The 23866-nt window shown below is 46.5% G+C and overlaps 1 protein-coding gene across 1 annotated transcript; it reads right to left on the bottom strand.

Annotated features, from left to right (window-relative positions):
• Positions 1–1231: 1231 nt before the first annotated feature.
• Positions 1232–8372, bottom strand: LOC141026219 (uncharacterized). Its single transcript, XM_073502216.1, has 4 exons — positions 8118–8372; positions 7634–7978; positions 7046–7171; positions 1232–3169 (listed from the first exon to the last, which is right to left on the bottom strand). Exons 1-4 carry the CDS (start codon positions 8370–8372, stop codon positions 1232–1234), a joined length of 2664 nt encoding a protein of 887 aa, XP_073358317.1.
• Between the last annotated feature and the right edge of the window lie 15494 nt (positions 8373–23866).

Raw genomic sequence — 23866 nt, 5'->3', positions numbered from 1 at the left:
TACGGGAAATGCACATGGCTAATGGGCGTGAGTTTTGGTTGAGGATGATCAGTTACTAAGAAGACCTTCTTCACAAATTTTCAGCTCAAAAGGAGGAGCCTAGGTGGTACTTGCTTTGCAAAGTACAACACTGGACATAAATACGAATGTTGAAGCTGGGCTCAAAATAATGAATGGATTGAGCTGGCATTTGGTGGAGGATGGTTATTTGGGCATAGGAAAGCGCTGTAGAAAATGGATACCATTTGGACATGCCAAAGTGGTACTTCCTTCACAAAGTGTTTTTCTGAACAGAATAGGAAAATGAATATTTTTGAATTATTTTTGAACTAGGCAAGGAAGGTTTTTTACATATTTGACGAAGATATGACCCAAAAAATTTATGAGATTTTTTTGGGAATTTTGGGAATGACAGAAATATAGGTTGCTTCACAACCTAGGGCAAAAACTGCCACATGGACATGACACATAGGCAAAACTGATGAGGTGGCGCCTAGTCATAGCAACCCACCACAATGTACAAGGCTATGACCATCTATATTGGTCATGATTAGCTAGAAATAAGGAAGCGGACTAGCGCTGTTTGCTTTATGACCATTTCGTGTAAGGAAATTACGACCTTTCAGACCAAAATGGTCGCAATGGTTTAGGGTTTGGAGCCCCCCCGAACAGCTTTTGACCAATTGGTCTGAAATGGTCATAGATCTATGACCAATTCTTCCAGGGTCACTGACAGAAGGTCACTAGTTGACATATTTCCTGTAGTGAAGAAAATGTCCATAAATAATGGACGGCTCCAGTTTTCTTTGCCATCGTGCAACAATGCAAGTCTGTTCCTCGACGTCGGCCATCTCATGCCAATTTTCTCCCAACAACGCTGGCTAAAGGGGCAAAAGAAGAAAAGATGTTCGATGGTTTCCTCCGGAGGGTTTTGGCAAAGCAAGCAAGCGTAGTTGTTGCCTGCAATGGCATAGTGCCTACGTCTCAGCATGCCTCTCGTGTTTAAGCGGTCCACCAGCAGCAACCATCCAAACATTTTGAAATTGATTGGACTTCTAGCCTTCCAGAGCCAGGAGAAAGCAACATCAGCAGTTATCTCTCTAAAGCAATGGTCATAGAATTTCTTGGAGGAAAAGCCACCCCCAAGATTGCACACCCAGGTGTCTTTGCAGTCCCTATCCAGGGCCACATGCATCGATCCTTGCTGGATCGTTCTGACTTCACTTCTTGCCTAAGAAGATAGTGGCAGATGGAAGAGGGCTCCTGGGTCCGTAGCAGTAAGAACATTAGCCACAGATTCATCCTCATTCAGGCAGAAGGAGAAGGCCCTGGGGTAAAGCTCCGCGAGAGGGGTATTTTCCTCCCCAACAAACCATGCGTCTTTCCAGAAGAGCGAGGATGATCCGTCCCCAAGGGTGACGCTGGTGATCCCTTGAAAAACATCATTGAGTTGCATGACATCTCGCCACCAGAAGGAGCCAACGGGGGCAACTGTGTGCGGGAATTTGCCAGAGTAATATGTATCCCAGACCAAGGTCACCCATGGTACATCCTCGTGGTTGTAGAACTTAAACAGGTGCTTAAGCAAAAGGGCCATGTTTTGTGTTTTTATGTCAATGACCCCCAGGCCTCCCTTGCGCTTCGGCCTACAGACCAACTCCCAGGCAGCCAACGAGTTATTTTTGACCCCATCATCAGAATTCTTCGCCCAGATGCAGTATCTTATCAGCTTATCAAGGTGCTCAATCACCTTAGGGTGTAACTTGATTGTGCACATGGCATATATGATCATTGAAGTAACAACAGAGTTGACAAGAGTAAGTTTGGCACCTGACGAGATGAGGGACAGTGCTGTGGACATCTTCCTCTCCACCCCATGCACAAGCGGCATAAGTTCAAGCAAAGTTGGTCTCGTTGTACCCATCGGGAGACCTAGGTATGTGAACGGGAGCGAGCCAACAGTGCAACCAAAAATCCGTGCCAGATCCACCGCACGCTGGTTGTCTATGTTGATGGGAATCAACGTAGATTTATGGAAGTTGATGTTCAGCTCGACCGAGGCTGCATAATCCTCCGGGATAAGCTTCATACTAGCAGCTTGCTCAGGGCAGGCAGGCATCACTAGGATAGTGTCATCGGCGTATTGAACCACAGGAAAGTCACCATTGCGGTTGCAGGGAATTGGAAGGTCAATCAGGTGTCGACGAAAGGCATCATTAATAGCAGCTTGAAGGAGATCAGCAGCGAGAACAAAGATCAGTGGCGAAAGAGGATCACCTCGACGCACCCCACACTTGCACTGAAATTTCCTGCCGGGAACTCCATTAAGGAGGACCGAAGAGACACCAGAACCAAATATAGTTTTCATCCATCCGAGCCATTTGTCATCAAAACCCATATGTCGCATGATCTCTAACATGGGGGCGTGGTCAATAGTGTCGAAGGCTTTCGCGAAATCAAGTTTCAGAAGAATGATCTCCCAAGAGGAAGCCTGACATTGATGGATGTATTCGAATGTCCAAGCCAGACAGTCTTGGATGGTCCTCCCCTTAATGAAGCCATACTGATTCCTGTGAATAATTTTCAGGATAACTTTCTGCAGGCGATTAGCCAAGATTTTCGAGACTATTTTCAGGCAGCAGTTAAGCAAAGTTATAAGTCTGTAGTCATTGGCAGTCTCAGGAGAAGAAATTTTCGGGATCAAGGTAATGTACCCATCACTAATGCTGGTGATATCAAGATTGCCATCATGAAAGTCTCGGCACATCTTGTAGAAATCTTCTTTGATGATCTGCCAGCAATTCTTAAGAAAGCAACCGTTGAATCCATCCGGACCAGGGGCCCTGTCGACCGGCATTTCTTTAATCACTACATCAATTTCCTCATTCGAGAAGGGGACTGATAATTCAGCTAAGCCATCAATCCTCTTAATGATTCTCGCGAGGTCGAACCTCATATTAGAGGGCTTAGAAGAACCCAAGCGTTCTTTATAGGCTTTGTACAAAACCCCTTCTTTTCCAACATGATCATTGACCACAGTATCACCATCACGTAGGCTTGCAATAGAATTGTGTCTGTACCTCTCGGTTGCCAGAGATTGAAATAGCTTAGTGTTTTCGTCAGCAAATCTGAAGTAGCGGATGGTGCATCTCTTCCTCCAGTATTCATTCTGATATTTAAGCAGTGCATTCAGGTGCAGCTTCAAGATACGCCTGAAGTTTGATTCCTGGACAACAAGCGGACGCTTGTCCTCAAGATCATCAAGATGGTAAGAGCCTCATTACTATTACTAGTCGTCTACCCGTGCATTTGCACAGGCTAGTTAGAAATGGAGAAAAAACTTCATAAATACGTCTTTGAAGTACGGAGTTATAGTCTTTGATTTTGTACGGAATATTTACTACAATAGTCACCACGATTGAAAGATATATGTGTGCATTGTAACTATGTTTTTTTATTCTTATCTCTCAATTTTGTAGTAATTTTTTAAGCATTACTCACTGGATGATATTGCTTCATCTATGCCAATTGAATTGTTAGAATACATTTGGGATTGCTACATGTACCATTGGAATGCATATCTTCTAACATAGTTATTTGAGACATGGCCTATCTTTTGGATCCATACATATAATAATTGAATGTATACATTTTTATGGCTGGTAATTTGCAACATTGTAAATAATAATTAATTGTACATTTGATGCAGGCATGTCATATTGTAGCACATTGGACTACTATTTTGATCTACACTTTAAAAATATTTGTCTTAACTCTCACTTGCCTTATAATATATTGTTTAATATGTTTTGATCTTTCTCTTAACTATTTTGATCGTTTGTCTAAAAATTAGAGAGCAAGTATGGAAATTTCATTATGTCGTACCTTTGAAGTACACGTATATACACAGTGTATGGATTATATCTCTAAAGATATTACTAAAAAATTCTACATGTACATGAAGGAGTTAATAAAATTCACATATTGATAATCGTGTTATAAATTCTGAATCATCATCCATTGTTAAAAATTGAGGGAATAAACGTGTTTCTATGTAGAAAACTAAAATAAACAATACTGTTGTTTTATCATACTTGTACCTTTTTTTGCATGGTAAATCATACTTGTACCTTGCACCAAGTACCTAATATTATGCTTTCTGAACATTGTAGAGTTAGCCGTTGGATGCTGGATCATCATCCTTTCTTCTCTCTCCCTTCAAACTAAAAATTAAAGTCACGGAGAATATGGACAGCTTTGTAAAAGAAAGCTTTACAAGATAATACCTTACAGGAAACCTGCAGCAGGGTGCACCATAGCTGCAGGAGGATGTCCAAGCTAAGGTTGTTATGGAAGGGTTCAATCTGCTAACAGCAGGCGGCAGAATGGGTTCTTCCTTGACAGTAAGTTACTGACAGGACTGAATGATATACTTGGGGAATTTTGTGTGTTAGCACATAATTAATAATGATATAATCTGGAACTTGTTGCCTCTTAGATAGAAATAAATCTTGTCTCATTGAACCCCAAGAAGAAAGGAACACCAAAGCATGAAAAATGTGTGTACCTAGAAAACATAAGATTTGCCCTTCTTTTTGACATGTCGTTGGTAACTTATTTGAAAAACGTAAATGGACTGTGCAAATATATGGAAAATGGAATCATCTTGTTGCCATGTTGTTTACATCCATCAAGGCATTTACCATACATACTCTCGGACATCAGTTACCCTGGTATGTCCGAGGACCATGCTCCACCAACTAAGCATGTGGCTATAAAGTTCATAGATGAAAACCCAACTTATCCTTCTGCAGATTATGAGAAAACGGAATTTTTAATACCTTGTTTCAATGTCAATCCATGTCACATTCACATGTATTCAATCGGAGGTAGACATCACTTAATCCCTAGTCCTTATTGCCTCTTTCTTCCTAGACATCCAAACATCATACTGGGATGATGTGAGGGTGTATCTTAATATGTTGTCCTCAGTCTGATTTATTCTACCAAGATTAGTTGCCTAACACGGTATGTCTGGCCTCACTACAGCCGCCACCGCTACCGGTTTTGTTTATGAACACATGATTTATATGGCTGACATCCTTGTTGATCTTTCAACTCCTGTAGGCATTTGAAAATTTTCCAGTCTTCATGGGTATAAAGTTCACCATTAGGCATCTGCGTAATCAAGAACATGGGCGTCATGTGAACGCTCATGTGAACGCCATCCTAGATCAGTTGTATCATGTGGGCATAATGCCGACCTGCTGCTGGTAATGTTTTTGTTCAGTCCAGGGCACATGTTGAATCCCCAACTCCTCATGCATGAGACATGGTCGGGTGCTGATCAAACCTGCAGGTCACGTGGACACATCAAATCAAAGTTTCTTTTGTGTGTGGCCTTGGCAGGTATCTAAAACAGATATAATTTAATTTATCTTCTAATCAAACATGTTCTACCTCCTTGAAGTTGTCCCAGCTGCACTGGTTGTTTGTGTCTTGGCATCATGGCTTGGCAATGTCCAGCGCAACTCGCTGCTCTAAAATCTTTTCCACCTCCATGCATATCAATCTGTCTTTTGCAGATCTATCTTACCCAAGTGAGAACAGGGAAAGGCACCAAGAGGACGCATGGATATCCAGATTCGAATTAGAAGGCAAAAGATAAGCAGAGACATAAGTACCCACATGTGTTTCATGACGCGCTCTCTTGACCTACTAAAAGAATCACAAACTAATGAAAAGAAAGGTACATACATAAGCGAGTCTCTAGCTCTGGTCTCTTGGATGTGTACGTCCATGAACCACCAATATGCGTATAGGGAGAGTATCCCATCGGCTAGTGACATGATTTGCTAGAGGTGGCTGGCAGCTGAGGTGTTCTTGCGATCCAAATGGGAGATGTGCCTTAGGTCAATGATTTTTATGACCACGTCGACCTGCGATGTGGCGGAGTCATGCCCATGCGGAAGGAGACTTTGTAGTATATCGGGAGGAGGATCATAGAGGAACCGATCTGTATGAAACATATTGCGTGAGGATTCTGTAGGATGGATCGATCCTAAAGTTCTATATGAGCACGGCAGATTATGTTTTTTTACTGGTTGCCTAGATTGGTTTGAGTGGAGGTGGAAGTTGTGGAAGAGAAGGAGTCTTTTACACGTGGCATAGATTGTTTTTTTACAACAACACTATGTTGTTTTTTCGTAGATTGCAAAGATTATATTGGTGGATCTGCATCGTTATAACTCGGTCCCATCAGATGAACGGCCGGTAATTACTAATTAACGTGGTAATTTCTAGGAAGTGCCAAATTAGTATAGGTATATATATATAGAGGTATAGATAGATAGATAGATAGATAGAGAGATAGATGGATCATGGTTTTCAAGGCCGAGAGCCCTCGACTCCAGCGCTTGAGATCATAGCGCAGCAACTTGAGTTTTTTGCAGATAAGCGCAGCAGAGTTAGAAGCATGACATGGTTTGGACCAGGAACCAGCAACAACGTCATGAAAGCCCGTGTGATTAACCCATAAGTTTTCAAAGCGAAACAGTTTGGACTTTGGGATTTTGGACTCTATGGTCACCACACACGGGATATGATCAGAGACAGGTTTGCTGAGCGGTAGGACCATCGTGTTTGGGGAAGCAGTCGTCCAATTGGAAGAGGAAAAAAACCAGTCAAGTTGCTCTAGCAATGGATCATCCTGCATATTGCTCCAAGTGAACGATCTGCCCTTTACAGGGATTTCCATCCAAGATTGTGCTCTGATTAATTCATTAAAAAGGAACATATCATCGGCATCACCACCTGGTTTATTCCTATTCGACGTGGAACGAATGAAATTAAAATTGCCCAGGATCAACCAATTTTCGTCATCTGGAATATTAAGACCAAACAACGAGGAGGTAAGATCCACCCTTCTCTGACTAGAGCAGGGTCCATAAACATTGACCAGGTTCCAAGTTTCACCAGACTGTGTGGCAACAAAGGAAACCCCCACAGCAAAAGATTCAACTTGCCAGGGTGTGCCCACAAACACCGAACTATCCCAGATAGTAATAATCCCACCAGAAGCGCCTATGGAGGGCGCAAACACAAATTTATCAAATGGTTTAGGGCAGAAGGTTTTAATAAAAGCTAAATCAAAAGCTTCACGCTTGGTCTCCTGGATACAAAGCACAAAACAACCAGTAGAATCAATAGTGTTTCTAAGAGCCAAAAGCTTGCTATCAGAGTTTATGTTGATATTCCAAGATAACACATTCCACGATTTATTCATTGTCGAACAAAAGATCTGTTTCCTTCGTCAGGAGCCGAGTGCTGGCCATCCAGCAGCTTCTCAGTAGACAACTCTTCAGGAGGGATCCCGCATCAGCCACCTAGCTGTTGGAGCTCCTCGATTGAAGTAGGGGGTGGACAAGATGCAGTAGCAGTTTGCACAGGAGCAGCCGCAGAGGAGATGGCTCTGACAGAAGGCACCACGCGGGCACGCACCCTGGTTCTGGCTTGCTTGGCATCTGAAATTTGGTTGATCTTGAAACCATCATATTTGTTTGATCTAATGCTCCTTCTAACCACGGTGGTATCCAGCGGTATCTTGGCATTGCGTGAGGCACCTGGCAGAAACTGAGACGAGGAAGCAATCAACTGAAGTGCAGTCCCCTTGATCAGGCAAAGTGTCTGAGACAGAAGCGGGCTGGGCACCTGTAAGGTCATCAGCAAGATGCATAGTAATGGCTTTAAGACCAGGTGATTGGCTCTCAAGTTCCCAATCAACAGCAGCAGCATCAGAGATGGCAAAATTGTCCATAACCAGCAGGTTGCGAGGGATTAACTGAGCTCCCAGCAGAAAGTTGGAGAAGAAGGTTACTGACATAAAGTCAGGTTCAGGTACAACACTCAGCAACCAAGCAGTAGAGATCAAATTCAGTTGACCCTGAATTTCCCTAAAAGGGTTAAGAGGGAACATGGCCTGTTCAGATTGAACATTGGTGAGAGCCGGAGTGTATATGCGTTTGAGCATGCCTCCGAACCAGATCAGAAATTCAGAGTCAAGCAACAGAAAGACTGGTCGAGTTGCCCCCAGCTCTGACAAGCGCCAAACGAGCAACCTGATCCCCAAGAACAAAGCTGTCAACAAGGGCTTCAACCGCTTCAATTTCCCCTTCCGACATCCACACGTCAGACAAATTGTCCTGAACATTATGCTCCGGGTCCACACCATCCATCAGAGACGGCCCATCGTATTGGAAAAAAAGATCTGAAGCTGAAACTAGAATAGGGTGGAGGAACCACTGGCCACATGCGCCACCCATTTTCCTGAATCTGCTCATCAGCAGGTGCGGGCGGATTCCAGGCAACCACATTCAGGGCCTCTTGTGCTGCCAACTCATCAATCCTGGCCTATTGCATGGCAGTGTAGTAGGGGAGCTCATAAGGGTGTGGTGATGCATTAAGAAGTGGAGGAGCTTCCTCCGTGCCCATCAGACCTGGGATGATATTCCTGCCATTAAGAACATATACTGGAACTGACCAAGAGCGACCAAGACCAGGCAGCACTCCGACTCTAGTGACCAAGAGGCTGTGTGGCACTTCAGCAACATCTTTAATATGACACTTTACCAGAACACGAGCCTTGTTCTGACCCGGGCGTGGCCAGACTAGAAGTTTACCAAAGTTAGAGACAGCCTTGTTAACATAGTGGTCAGTCTAATAATCCATGGGGAACGCAAGGAGCATAATCCAAACTTTATACTCAAAAGCAGGCATGCGCATATTGATGCTCTCATCATGCGGGACTAACGAGAAGGTAGAATCATCAGTTAGGGCGTGAGGCCCTTCCCTAATCGCCGCATCCCTACTCTCCATGTCCGCGAAAACCACGCAACCAATGCCAAGCGGATAGATGAAATCATCAAGCAAGTCATACTCCAGATCCACAGTGATGATGCGACAAACCTCAGCAAGCCAGAACTCTTTCTGATGATCAGGAACAGGCGGATTGACAGAGACTATGGCATACCTGTCATGGTTGAGCGGGGGATCATCCACCACCATGACCTGGCGCTGGACGTGATGAGCAAGGCCGCGGTCGAACGTCGAGCCCGGCGGAGCAAAATCGAAAGGGCGCACCGGGAAGTTCGCCATTGCCGCCGATGAAGAGGAGCGGAGAAGTGGAGGAGGCGCAGCCGGCAATGAAGAACAGACCGTGGTTTTTTGCAGGGGTGGGAGTGGCAGGGGTGACAGACTCGAGGAAGGCGTCGCCGCACTCGATTGGGGTTTTTGGCAGGTGGAATTGACTACCCCTTGACAAGGGAGTCGTATCGTCAAGCAATGTGCAGGTGCCACGTCTGGTGGGCGTGGGATCTTCTGTTTCCAAATCCAAACCATATGCGCATGCGAATCCCGCTTAGTACGGGCCCTACCAACAACCATAGGATTACCCACCATAGAGGATTTTGGTGCACTGTTGGGCAAGATTACATTGGATTTGGATGCATGAGGTTTGATTGGTATCCAGCACAGCTTGGGCAACTTGTGACATAGATTGGGCTTATGGGCTCTATGGCCGACCCGTTGACAAAACGAACACCTGCGAAGCCCAGGACATTTAATAGATCGGTGCCCCAAGGAACGACAAACCAAACAAGTCATATGTGAGGAATGATGGCCCATAATGCATGACTCATGACGTGGAGAGGGTGGAAGGGTTTGAACAACACCTAATGGGGCCATATGCTCCAAACATAAACACTTTCCAGTACTATACCCACAACAATGACAGAAAAGGCCCGTGCAAAGTGCCGGCAGGTGGCCAAAACGATCACAAAGAGAGCAGTGCTTAAGCCTTTTGTATATGTAGTCTTTCGAAGGTATTGAGCAAAGATTCACCATTAACTTAACGCACTCATCATCATAACCAGCTTGCCAACCATCTAGGATATGGTAAAGGCTATCATCCGGAATAGAATCCCATATATTTTGCTTGAACAGATGACCCTGAAAAGATGGCAACTTATTCGTCGAGGCAGCAGGAGTTGGTAGGTTGACACCCCCAATACGAAAGATATCCTGATTTTCCGCAGAAACCGGAGTCGTAAACCTGCCAAGAGAGATCTCCGATGAGGTACTGACGCCGGAATATCCCTCCGTTGGCGATGAGGTCAATCCCAAGTTCGAAAAGACCTTCAAAGACGCTAGATCAATGTCATGAATGGACTTGGATGAAAGCCATTTGGATTTGATTGCCGGGCGAGGTGACGAAGCCAGATCATTTATCTCAGTATCAGCATTCCAGCCAAGGGATCGGTGACGAGGGATTTCGCCTCGGTGGAGATGAAAATGACAGATGAAGTCCGGCCAAATACGATCCCGTAAGCCATAAATAAAATGACCCACACGATTAGATGCCACCGAGAACCGAAAACGCCGATCACCCAAACGAATCACCTTAAAACCTTCACTGATTCCACCAATGCAAGATTGGAGGGCCAAACCCACTAAATCCACAGAGAGAGGAAAAGAGGGGGAGGAGAAAGAAACTTCAAGGAAGAATTCCTTGGAGTTGGGGTTGGGGACGAAGTGGACCGTAGATCCAAATCGTGCACGCACCTGGCCCTCGACTTTGAGGCCGGGGGAGAAATCCCAATGGAGAAGGCCCTCCATTGGGGGCGCCGGAGATGGAGACTAGGGCAAGGTGCCGGAGTCGCCGTGGGAGGGTGGAGGGGTGGGAGTCGCCATTGTGTCTAGAGACCCCTCCTCAAAAACTCCAGAAGGCATTCTAATGTTGTTGCACAGCCAGTATACCAACGATGAAACTTGTTACCACCTTCAGATTTTTGCACTGTTAATGCTTATAGATTACATACCTCACTTTCATGAGATAAGTCAATTTTTTTGTATAGTGTCACCAAAATGCCAAGGCGCTGATGTCATTTTATTTTGGTTAAACTACACAAAAAATTATGAAGATAAGAGGAAAGGTCAAGAGTGGGCACCTCCTCCTTTGGCTATTGTATTGATTCGTTCGATCAAGTTTTTATGTTTGATCGATTATCAAGATTGGGATAGCAATTTTTCATGTCCACTCGAGTTTGAAATGATATTTACCTTAAAGGTACATGGTTTGCAATTTTTTAATACTGTCATTAGTTAATAATGCTAGTTACCTTCAGACTTTTGTATTTGGTTTAATGCTCTTGCACAGCCAGTATACCAATGCTGAAACTTGTTACCTTTACATTTAGTATTGTTAATTCTTATAGAAATCTTCCAGTGCTAGATCTTATGGAAATCTGTTCAGTAAAACCATTGTACTGTACCCTGTAATAAAATAACTACTCTACTGTTGCACTAGCCACTGGATTAGTGTATATTTGTACTATTCGAATGGTGTTGCATTAGCGTATGGACATATATAAAGTGTGGCAAGCTTTCCCAGATATGTGCTCAAGAAAAATACTACCTGTTTTTCTAAATACTGAACATTTGGGTACTTTAAATTGAACTACGAAAACATCTTATATTAAGGAACAGAGGGTGTAGAGTTCACTCAAATTATCCCGGTAAAGCTAGTCACACCTTTGTTAAAATTAATGTTCATTATGTTATTGGAGGAGGTCTGTATGTTTGTCTCTAATGCATGTCGACTACATACCTGACATCATGATGTAATGTTAAGTCATTTCCTTTTGTACAGTGTCACTGAATTGTCAAGGCGGTGATGGCATTTTATTTTAGTTGAACTGCACAAAATATGCTTAAAAGAAGAGGAAAGGTCAGGAATCGATCATTCTTTCAGAAAGAACTATATATGCCTTTCTGACATCAGCTGTTGTTGCCTTATTTATTCCTTCAAACAGGTGGTTAGAAACAGTCTTGCTACGTTTTCCCATTAAGAAATTGGAATGCTTATATTTGTGAGTCTATGCTTCAACTAGTGCCAATTTTATAGTAATCACACTTTCAATATCTATGCAAATAGGGATGCTCGATTTTAGTGGAACTGCACAAAAAGTCCAACTGGCTCAACATTAGGAGCATGTTTTCTTCCAAACCTTTATATCCAATTGGTGGCACTATGAGCTATTCATTACGAAGGTACATGGTTTGCTACTATCTTGCTACTCTTTTTGTACTATCATTATATAGTAATACTAGTGGTTTGCATGTGAATTTATTGGCAGGGTGGACCTACATTGGAGGTGTAGGACATGATTCAATGATTGGATGCTCAATTTCAGTTGTATCGATTTCACCTCTTCCATCACTACGAACATGGATATCCTTGGTCTGATGAAGAATAGGCGCTATATTTCTGCTCTGAACCAGCAAATCAATTCAGTATGAAATTGTCCAGGGCAAAACATGACTGTATCAAATTGTCCAGTGCAAAACATGACAGATGCTAAGCGGAAGAGACATGTTTAAACCAAAAATACAAGGTGGGTTATATGTTTACTAGCTGCTTGATATTTGTGCAGACAAAGATGTCTGCCCGTTGCTATTTGGCAAACACACAAAGTGACCGCAATTTTGGTTGAACTGCAGAAGAGAATAGTATAGTCACTGCATGAAGTGCCATTTGAAAATAGACACAGAAAGATTGGATAGTCACCTCATGGACTACAGAAAAGTAGTACTGTACTATTTATTGGCCAACACTAGGTGCTTCATTGCTTTGGTGTTATTATACAATGGGCATCATTTTGCCTAAGTTAAAGTTTGTATTCCGAAAATAGTCTCGCCGTGTGATCGAGAGAAGACCAAATCATATTGCAGCGGATGTTCCTCCAGCATGTGTGGTTCATTCTCATGGTTCCAGCTGTAGGTGAAACCATTTACGTTTGCAAGAGGAATTGTAGACTTCACAAACAAATTTTTCTTTCAGTCTGTACTGAATGTTGGCCAAGAGAAGCATCCATGTTAGTAGGAAGAACCGATGTTTTTTCTAGATCTTTGCTTTTGGAGCTACATATTTATATATGATCTGTGAATCATTGAGATGCAGTAACATGTTGATCTTATGTATGGGAATCGTACTAGTTGGTTTTGAATTTGGGCTACTAATGTGAACATATTACAATGCCAGGCCTGTGAGTCTCGTGTGAACATTTTGAACGGATCGGCTCTTACTGCTGTGCACATCATGATCCTTATTTCTGTGTTCTCAGTGTTTACAAGTTACTAACAGTTCCTTATTTCTGTTCGCTCAGTGTTTACAAGTTACTGATCGATCACTAGCTAGCCTACTAATGCGCTCCTCGTAGTTTTAGTTCCGACGCAAGATCCGAAGTGGTAGTTTTTTGAATAAAAATGCCTACCTCTGAAGAAACTGACAAGCTGCTCTAAAGAAAATGCCATGCGAATCTGAAGAAACTGCCAGCAAAAACGTTCGCAAATGCCTTATCTCCTAGCGAACGTTCATCAGCTAATGCGATCGTACACGTACACCATCCGACCTACTCGATCCTACACGTACACTATCCGACCTACCCGATCCTACACGGATAAATAGCGGATCACGCACGTACTACCTCCTTTCCGGTTTGTAGCTCAATTCAAAAAACGACCTACTCGATCCTACACGAATAAATAGCAGATCACGCACGTACTACCTCCTTTCTGGTTTGCAGGGCTTAATTCAAAAATCTAACCAACCAAGGTAGATGATGAGTTGTGGAATCATTTTTGACAAGGAGGGAGTACCTCATCTGGATGATTCAAGTGCACTCGTTTGACCGTCATGCCGGCGTGCGACCCAGCACGGACGGGACGCACCACTGAAAGGACGGGACGACATAGTCATAATTTCAGTTTTTCTAGTTTTCCACGGCAAGCTGGCGCGCTAAGCCATGCGTGCTTATGCATTGAATTCCGATGACCACGATGACCGTCACGTTTCCCGTGACACGCTAGTTCGCCTACCTTCCGCCTATAATTACTGTTTCCCGGGCTTCTCCGGTGGCACCATCACCCAACTCGCCCTATCCTCATAAGCCCCCACCGGCCCGATGTCGCTTGCCACTTATCCTCGCTCTTGCCACGTCCGCCATGCCCCCGCCCGTCCGCGATAGGCGACACCGGAGGCGGTCCCCACCAGAACTAGTGTTCGGTTTTTCACTGGAAGGCAGATGGAGGGAGGAGGCATTCTATCGGTCTTTAGATGGCAATGCGGAGATCGAAGAGTCGTTGGAGCGCGACCGCCTGGCGGAGGAGCAGGAGTTGTTGGAGCGCGACCGCTTGGCGGAGGAGCAGCGTATCGCCGATTTGCGCCACCAGCGGGACATGGAGCACCAGCGCACCGACGCTCTGAGTCACGAGCAGAGCGCCCGCAACTGGGCCGACTACATGGAGGTCGGCGCCCGGAAAATAGCCCTGGAGGCTGTCGGGCACGCACGCGTTCGCGACGCCGATTTTTACTACCAGCTCGTCAAGTGGGGTTCCCGCTTAGAAGCCTAAGCTTCGGTGGACCACGCCGGCATGGAAAGGGCCAACGCGCGTGAGCAACGCGCCCTATCGCACCTCTGGCAAGTCCGAGGCGAGGCGGAGGACGCCGGTGCCGGCGTTTAGCGTGTACCGCAGATGGCAGCCGACATCGTCTAGTTAGCTAAGAGTAAGTTAGTACTTGTACGCTACTAGAGTATTAGTGGGAGTAGATAATTAACTTGGCTATGATGGTTGTCAACGTGGAAGTTCAGTACTCTATATGTGGATCAGACCTGTTACTTTGCTCTGAATGTTGAACTTTCTGTTTGAACGTATGGAATGGGCTGTTATTTTTTTAAATGGGTTGTATTTGTCCTCCACGGGTTTAGAGGCTGACTTTTGGGCCTACCAAGTTGACGCGTACACAATCAGGAGATGATTGTACGTGGAGAGGATGACAGCAGGGACCCGCCAAGGTCATGGCAGTACGCAAGCAAGTGCCTCCTTATTTCAAGCCAAGAAAAAAATGGCTCCTCCTAATGGATTTCTGACATCTGGGTCTCATGCCATTGTCAACGTAGTCAATAAACGAGAGAATTGCACAACGAGCGGCTGACACCAGGGACCCAGCAGCTCGCCCAGTTATTCTTATTTTGGGTTAATTTGATAAATGCCACTCCAAATCTTGTGTTTCCGAGAAATGCCACTGCAATTTCCAAACTTTGAACAATGCCATTTCATGCCATTTATAGTGGCATTTTTCAAAGTCTGGAGTGGCGTTTTTCAAAGTTTGCAAACTGCAGTGACGTTTTCCAAAGTTTGCAAAAATTGCAGTGGCATTTTTCAAAGTTTGGAAATTGCAGTGGCATTTTTATGAATCGCCATAATTGGAGTGGCATTTATCTAATTTGTTTTTGAGACGGAAGCAGGGTGTCAACTGGGTTGTGCAGGGCACTCTGGCCTGTCTAGACAGCCTTCTCTTTTATGTTTACCACAGACCAGCCCAGTAGTTTTTTTTCTTTCTGAAAATGGCTAGCCCAGTTTTTTTTGTGATTTGCCAAGTAAGTCGCTTTGTCAGGCCTGTTGGGCTGCAAATCTTTCAAGACGAGGAGAGCTTCATTCGGCTGGACGAGAAAATGGCCTATCAGTAATGAGAAATGGGCTGTACATTTTTAAAACACATCAAACCGGCAATTAGTTTCAAATTTCTTTTTTTCATTTTGAGATTTTAAATTTCATTAATTTTTATGCGTGGACAATTTGTTGGATTTTATATTGATATACATTTATTTTTAAAACCAGGTTGAATGTGACTCGAAATTTCGGGATTAAAAACAGTTCGGACCGCACTGAAATATGCAAAATTTCGTATAATTTTTTAACCGTGGCCACAATATGGGTTGTAATGCTAACAAAAAGAATATGGGCTCCAAAAAAACCTTAAGAATTAGCAAATGGGCTGTAAATTATTAGAAATAATGGCAGATGGGTTGTATGCTATTTTCCACAGATTTGAGGCTTTCCTAAAAAAGGTTGACGCACAAGCAGTGACTGTTGGATGTCCATCCAACGGCCATCGTGCTTCTTCAATCTCTACCTTCCTGCTCCAGCCGCTCAAACAAGCGTCGGCGGGACTGCATGCTCCCTCCTCCCCGCGGCCGGCTGTGCTGCCGCGCAGGCCTCACCGCCCCATCGTACTCCCATCGCTGGCCTAGCCATCCCTCTACTCACCCACACCTGTTGTTATTCTCCGACGACGGCAGAAGAACCAGTATACCCTCGTACAGTCGTACTCCCCTCTGCGTGGGAAACAACTGCCGAGTCTTCCCTGCCTCCGTGTCATTCCCTTCCTAGGCCTCGCCGTCGTCCACCGCCCTGGTGCTCTCGGCGCGGCCTGGTCAACGTGGTCAACGACCAACATGCATCTAAAGTGGACTAGCTGACAGCTGGGTCCACGGCCGCACGCAAGGAAATGCCTCCTTATTACGCGCAAAATAATGATTCCTCCACCTGACATCTGGGACCCACCGAAAGGGCCTCTGTATTTCGTGAAAAAATGTTACCGCCACTGACAACTCGGACCCACCAGCTATATCTTCGCATGCAAGGAAGTGCGTCCTTATTACGCACAAAAAAATGAATACTCCCCGTGCTAGCTGGGACCCAGTATAGTGGCAGGCTGACTTGTGGGCCTACTAAGTTGACGGGGACGGAGGTCTTTGTCAACGTAGTCAATATGCACGATTCTAGCTCCAGTGACCATACGATGTCCATCCAACGGCTGTACGTAGTGCTTCTTCAACCTCTGGTCTTCTTGCTCCAGCCGCCCAAACCAGCACCGGTCGTGCCTCGTGCTCCTGCCTCCCGTGGCCGGCTGCGATGCGGCGGAGGCCTCACCGCCCCTACTACTCCCACCGCTAGCCAGGCCATCCCTCTACTCACCCACACCCCCTGTTATTCTGCGGCGACGGCAGCCTCACACCGCAGCAAACCAATGAACCCTCATACTCCTCTACGCGTGGGCATCCACTGCCGCGTCTTCCCCGGCTCCGCGTCGTCCCCTTCTTAGGCCTCGCCGTCGTCCACCGCCCTGGTGCTCTCGGCGGCGGCGTGGTCAACGTGGTGAAGGAACGACTTCCATCGGAAGAGTACTGTACATGGAGAGGCTGACAGCTGGGTCCACGGCAGCCGCAAGGAAGTGCCTCCTTATTACGCGGAAAATAATTATTCCTCCACCTGATAGCAGGGACCCACCGGACAGGCCACCGTATTTGGCGAAAAAATTGTTTCCCCCCAGACTGCTGGGACCCACCGGACGGGCCACCGTATTTTACGAAAAAAACATTCCCCCTGCTGTCAGCTCGGACCCACCGGAAGTGCCGCCTTATTACGCACAAAAAATGAATACTCCCCCTGCTAGTTGGGACCCACCTTGGTGGGTGGCTGACTTGTGGGCCTACTAAGTTGACGGGGGTGGAGTGCTTTGTCAACTTAGTCAATATGAACGATTCTAGCTCCAGTGACCGTACGATGTCCATCCAACGGCCGTAGTGCTTCTTCAACCTCTGGTCTTCTTGCTCCAGCCGCCCAAAGTAGCGCCGGTCGAGCCGCATGCTCCTGCCTCCCATGGCCGGCTATGCTGCCGTGGAGGCCTCACCGCCCCTACTATTCCCACCGCTGGCCAGGCCCTGCGGCGACGGCAGCCTCACACCGCAGTCGAACCAGTGAACCCTCGTACTCCTCTCCGCGCGGGCTTCCACTGCCGCGTCTTCCCCGGCTCCGTGTCGTCCCCTTCCTAGGCCTCGCCGTCGTCCACCGCCCTCGTGCTCTCGACACGGCGTGGTCAACGTGGTCAAGGAACGACTTCCATCGGAAGAGTACTGTACGTGGAGAGGCTGACAGCTGGGTCCCCGGCCGCAGCAAGGAAGTGCCTCCTTGTTATGCGCAAAATAATTATTCCTCCACCTGACAGCGGGGACCCACTGGACGACCACCGTATTTCGTGAAAAAACGTTTCCCCCTGACTACTGGGACCCACCAGCTACATCTTCGCATGCAAGGAAGTGCCTGACAGTCGGGACCCACCTAGTCGAAGCGTACGTAGCGTTGTCATTCTGGTCGCGAACGTGTACGTACATACTGGTCGATGTAGAGGCGCGCACGTGTCGTAGTAGAGGCGCGCATGTAGAATGTACACGTATGTACAGCGGCCAGGGTGCAAGAAAGTAAATACGGCCACGTACGTACATACGGGCGGGGTCTCGAACGCCTACTCACGCGTACGTACGACCAGGGCTCGTGTACATGGCTGGGTCGGAACGGAGAAACAGCGTCGTCGTCGTGTTCATGGGGAGCCAACCGGCTGGGTGGGAACGGAATGCGTCGTCGTGTTCATCGGGAGGTCTTGGACAGAACAGCCGATGGAAACGAGGCCTGGCGTACCACAGAACAAAGGAAACGGCCTTGTGTTCGACTGACCACGTTCGAAACGGGATCCTGTTCATCGGGAGGGGTCTGGCGTACCGCAAAACGGAGGAAACGGACCTCCTATGGTCGAATCGGGGGTCCTGTTGATCGGGAGGGGTGTGGCGTACCACAAAATGGAGGAAACGGACTTGTGTTGGAGCGCGACGGTCAAAACGGGGGTCCTGTTCATCCGGAGGGGTGTGGCGTACCGCAAAACGGGACTCCACAGGATACTGTTCATCTCCACCGTCGACCCCCTCCGGCCTCCACGGGCTACTGTTCATCCACCGTCGACCTCCTCCAGCCTTCACCTGCGACTGTTCATCCACGGGCTCCTATTCATCCAGCCTCCACCGCGCGCTACTCCACCGGCTACTGTTCAACCAGCCCTCTCCACGGGCTCCTGTTCAACCACCCCTCCGTGGGCTACTGTTCATCCAGCCCTCCACCGTCTACTGTTCATCCTGCCCTCCACGGGGTGGTCCTGTTCATCCTGCCCTCCACGGGGTCATGTTCATCCAGCCCCAACCGGCTCGATCGATCGGGGTCCTGTTCATCCAGAGGCAACACCACGGGGTCCTGTTCATCCACCCCCACCGGGAACTGTTCATCCCAACCCCCCAGCAACGCTCACTGTTCATCCAGAGGCAGCATCGATTGGCTTCAGTTAGCAGCAGTAGCGAAGGAATCGCTCGATCGGGTTTAGTTAACAGCCATCGATCGATCGCTCGGGTTCAGTAACGCGTAGCCTGCAGTGCAATCGCTCGGGTTCAGTTAGAGCCCAACGCCTCGCACTCACGCACGTGCGTGTACGAGAGAAATGTGCATAGCTCGGCCCCGACCACCCACCGTAACCGGGAACACCCCGATATTTTCCTCGCCCTCGCTTCTACCACGGTTTTTTCCGTCATGGACGGCCCAAAGAATGTCATGCAGCTGCGTCTCCGGCCCGCCCAGGACGAGAAGCCCATTTTCTGTCAAGATTTTTTGTCATAGAAGTAGGACCCCACCACATCTATGATGATACCGTGTTTTGTCACAATTATTGTCATAAAAGTGTCATAAGTATGACAGAAAAAAATTCGTTCGGCCCAAAATGTCACGGATGTGTCTTTTTTTTGTAGTGTATAGACATACTATATATTCTAAATTTGTAACAATGAACAGGCAGTCGTATTCTTAAGGTAAAGATGAGATGAGATAGAACAATTAACGATGATAGATTCCACCAGTATAGGCAGCCAATCTGTGTGTCGACCGCATAAACGATGCCATCATGCACTATAGCATCAGACAGAAGTGTTGGGTAAAGAGGATCGACGATGAGCCATAACCATGTATGGCGACCGGATTCCAGATAGACTAATCCCATGTTGAACATGGAAATGAGCTTGTAATCCATGTAGTCTTCTGATGGTGTGGGCACTTCGCAGATTACAACCTTCAGCAAACAGAGGTTGAGCCAAAAGCTCGACGCGTCTCGTGCATAGTAGGCAGGAGTGTCCGGCGGGCCGCGAGGCTCGATGGCGGTGGTATCCAAAGATGGAAGGGTGATCTCTCGCTGGGTCTAGATATCCACGAGACGCCACGGACTACCGGATTGGTGGATGAGGACGATCCAGTTGGCCTTCATGCCCGCCCAATAGTGGCCGCGCATGAAGGACAGGTGGACGGGTAGTGGTAGCATGTCGAGGGGCACCACGGCAACCTCCGTAGGATCGTCAAGTCGGTGTCTGGGCCACCTGCGAGGATCGGGCATCAGTAAGCAGGGTGTCTTGAAAAGAGCCGACCGGTTGCAGACGAGTAGACGGTACAAAGACACCGAGAATGCGGCCAAACGGACGGTGCTGAGTAGGTCCATACGATTATAGATCTGCTCCAAGAGAACATCGGGGAGGGAATTCCAATCGCGGCTCTGCGTGTCAGTCGGTTTTGCAATTGGGGTTTTCGGTGCCTGCGAGCCAGCGGGGAAGTGGATTCGGGCGGGCGAGCGAAGAAGCTTCTCCTCGTGTGGCCACGCAGTGAGCGGGGGGATATGGTACGCGCGAGCTACCAAGGAAGATAGCGCGGGCGGGCGAGCAGAGAGCGGGGGGAAATGGTGTGCGGACGACGATGGGGAAGAGAGGAGGAAGAAGAAGAGAGGAGGAAGAAGAGTGGAAGATGGGGAACAAAGTGCACTAAATCTCAATTCTACTACTTCTACCAGGATATACCGTCCTTCGGAGTGTAAATAGTTACACCGATGACATATGTGTCTACCACAAGAGGGCCCATATGTCAGTTAATGGTGGACAGAAGCGTGCTCTACTGGCAAACATGATGGCAGTACTGGGTAAGGCTGATTTAGTAACACCAACACACTGGCTCAGCTTATTAATTAAGTGTCCCATCTGTTGCAGCGTGTATTGTCACTTCACTGCGAAGACTAGTTGAATAGTTCTCTCTGACCGAGATGGGGAATAATGGATCACGAAGACTTCCTTTCTACATTATCCCTATGCCTCTACGCTCACTTCACTCATTTTGCTCCGTACGTAGTCACTTGTTGAAATCTCTATAAAGACAAATACTCCGTATTTGGGAACAAAGGGAGGATTTTAGTCCGTATTTGAGAACAGAGGGAGGATTTTACTCCGTATTTGGGAACAGAGGGAGTATCACCATATGGAGGGAACAGAGGAAGCTTGAAATATGAACATGTCAATGGGAGGGAGTAAGCCCCATGCATGCATGCATGCAACATGCAACACTCACACGTACACATGGACGCACGCAACACTAACGCACCCATGCGGCACACAGCACACGAAGCAACACACACGCTCACGCTCAAGTGCTCAACCTACTCCCTACGTCCGTGAAAGGCTGTATATTTAGAGATTTACACATTGACCAGGGCATAATTAACGCCCAAAAGTAGCAGACTTAGGCTGGTCATAGTGGGCAATAACTTAGACTACTAACATGCATATGTCACTAGTCTATGTTACTACCTTCATAGTGAGGAGTAACATATGTGTGGTATCATGCAAGGCATCATTTATTAAGAGGTAGACTCATTTTGCCTTGAGATGCGTTATGTTACTCCAAACACCTCTCTCCTCATTATGTACATGCCACATAAGCAAACTTTTCTTGGGGTGTGTTATGTTACTTGCTAAGTTACTCCCACTATGACCAGCCTTATGTGTGCATGCGACCATTGAGAGAAGAAGATTAAATGAAGGTCGTTGCATGCTGTAATTAAGGATAGACATGTATCCTATACCTAGAGCACAAGTTGGTGCATTAGTCAATCAATATCGATTTAGATTAAAGGCTAAATGCATTGGAAGTGTAGATGTACTACACTCTTTGTTTTTTAGCTGATTTATTTGCTCTGCCAACTGACAGGTGAGACCCAGAAACCAGGTGACAATTTAACCAGTCAACAAAGTGCCACGTCGACTATGTGGCCGGTCAGTAGGGTGCAATACGGTGCTCTACGATGAGCTAGTGATCGTATAATCACTGCAAAACTATATATAGTGACCGTAAAGAGCTTATTGTTACATACGTTGACCGCCAGTGTATTTTTCTCGTTTCAAATTAAGCCATATTAACCGGAAATGACGCAGTATGGACTAGTACTACTATTGCTTTGATATGTCCCGTCAACTCACCGAACGAGGAGAAGCTTGCTTACTACGCCTCTCCCTCGCCCACGCGCGCGGTGGTTCGCAGGACGAGGAGAGGGTTTTGACTATAGCGCCCTCTCCCTCTCCCTCGCCCCCGCCCTCGCGGTGGACATGCAGCAGTTCAATCGGTGTCAGATTGCCAGAAGCATAATGTGTACTGTAGTATCATCATTGTTGGACCTTCCGAAGAGGCGAAGAGCCAAGTGCAAGGTTCACACGAGTAGGAACTGTTGAACCTCCCGAAGAGGCAAAGAGCCAAGTGCAAGGTTTTATAGGAGTTGTCATCCTAGTAGGAGCGTACTACAACTATAGCGAACGATGCTACTGTATGATGCCACCACGTCACGTATATCCAAAGTTGTGCCACCTTTTTCTCAAAGAGCGTGTTGGAGCCCGTGCAACAACCACACAAGTTGCACATACACATAAAACATTTACTAGCAATAAATTCTAAAGGACAAATGCCAGTATGCCACACAAGTTCATCTCCAATTCATATGATAAATTTGTGCACGACTAGTCTACATATATTCACAGCGCTACCGTTCACAATTTATCGTACTCCACTTACACGTTATAGATGGGCTACATGTCCTCCTCCAGGTTCCAGTCCCAGGTGTTCTTCATGGATGGCACGATCCATAGCGGTGGGCAACGGGAATCATTGTCGCAGCTTTCTAGTCCGGTTCCACACGATGGAGACTCATCCAAGCTGAAGCGGCATAAATCAGGGATAGCGTGTCCCAGCATGTCATTCATCCGGCGGTGCGCACTAAAGACACAACCATGCTTCATGAACGGCAGGCCTTCCGTGTCGTGTATAGAAGGTGGCATCCGCTTCACAATGGGGTAGCTGTCCCCAATGAAAAGTGAGTACTCTCCAAGGGTGTTCCTCGGCACCCACGTAGCATCACGGGGGTCGAACTCGGCGCCATTCATCTGGTACACGCGGCATCTCAGATCCGGACACATGGTGACGTACATAGTCAAATTACGTGCATAATAATGTTGTGCTCAAATATGGCGGTCAGTAATATTGTGCAGCAAATAGTACTATTCCGGTATAGAGGAAGTAAAATAACCGACTTATTATATATAGCCACTCTTGGCTACATGGATGAGATAGTAAGACATGGAAAAACAAAAATGGTGGCAGCTAGTGGGTTCAAGTCTTCAAGGGCCTAGCTAGCTATACGCGTCCTCCAAGGTAAAAAGTACTCCTACTACTACCTCTGTCCTAGTTTATTAGTCCCCTTTGTAATTTGTGCCAAATTTTGACTAAATATTTAACTTAAAAAATGTTAGTGCATGTCAACAAAAACTATATCGCTGGATTCGTTTTTGAACATTGTTTTCAATGATATAATTTTAATAACATGCATGAACTTTTTATTATTTAAATTTATGGTCAAAGTTTGGCACAAATTACAATGGAGACCAATAAACCTGGACAGAGGTAGTAGTACGTAAGTAGAGTACTAGTACAACAATGAAAGAGAAGGCAAGAGGGTTAAAAAATGGAATACCTGGGTAGATGGTGATGGTCCGATCGTGGTAGATTGTGTGACCATGTTGCACATCAGTGGTACCATGGGTAATGACTGCTAAGATAGTTGATCCCAATATGCCAAAGTCAGCTACAAGGTTCCAGGTTAGACCGAATCGCGGATGTAAATGCACATCCAGGATCGGCGATCTTATTTTGATCGCGGGATGACTGGTCCCTGCAAAATAATGGAGTACCGTTAGGGATGCAAATGATGGTTTGTGCATTCCGTTTGTAATCTCCC

This window comes from Aegilops tauschii, chromosome 6 (genome assembly GCF_002575655.3).
Source record: "Aegilops tauschii subsp. strangulata cultivar AL8/78 chromosome 6, Aet v6.0, whole genome shotgun sequence".
Lineage (NCBI taxonomy): Eukaryota > Viridiplantae > Streptophyta > Magnoliopsida > Poales > Poaceae > Aegilops > Aegilops tauschii.
The sequence above is the reverse complement of the archived record's forward strand: the minus strand, read 5'-3'. Positions and strand labels throughout refer to the sequence as shown.

Coding starts and splice junctions, on each gene's coding strand:
- LOC141026219 (XM_073502216.1), bottom strand. CDS start 8,372: ATGTGGTTGCCTGGAATCCGCCCGCACCTGCTGATGAGCAGATTCAGG. Junction 7,979..8,117: donor GCTTTGTTCTTGGGGATCAG/GTTGCTCGTTTG, acceptor CAATCTGAACAG/GCCATGTTCCCTCTTAACCC. Junction 3,170..7,045: donor TTACTATCTGGGATAGTTCG/GTGTTTGTGGGC, acceptor CTTAAATATCAG/AATGAATACTGGAGGAAGAG.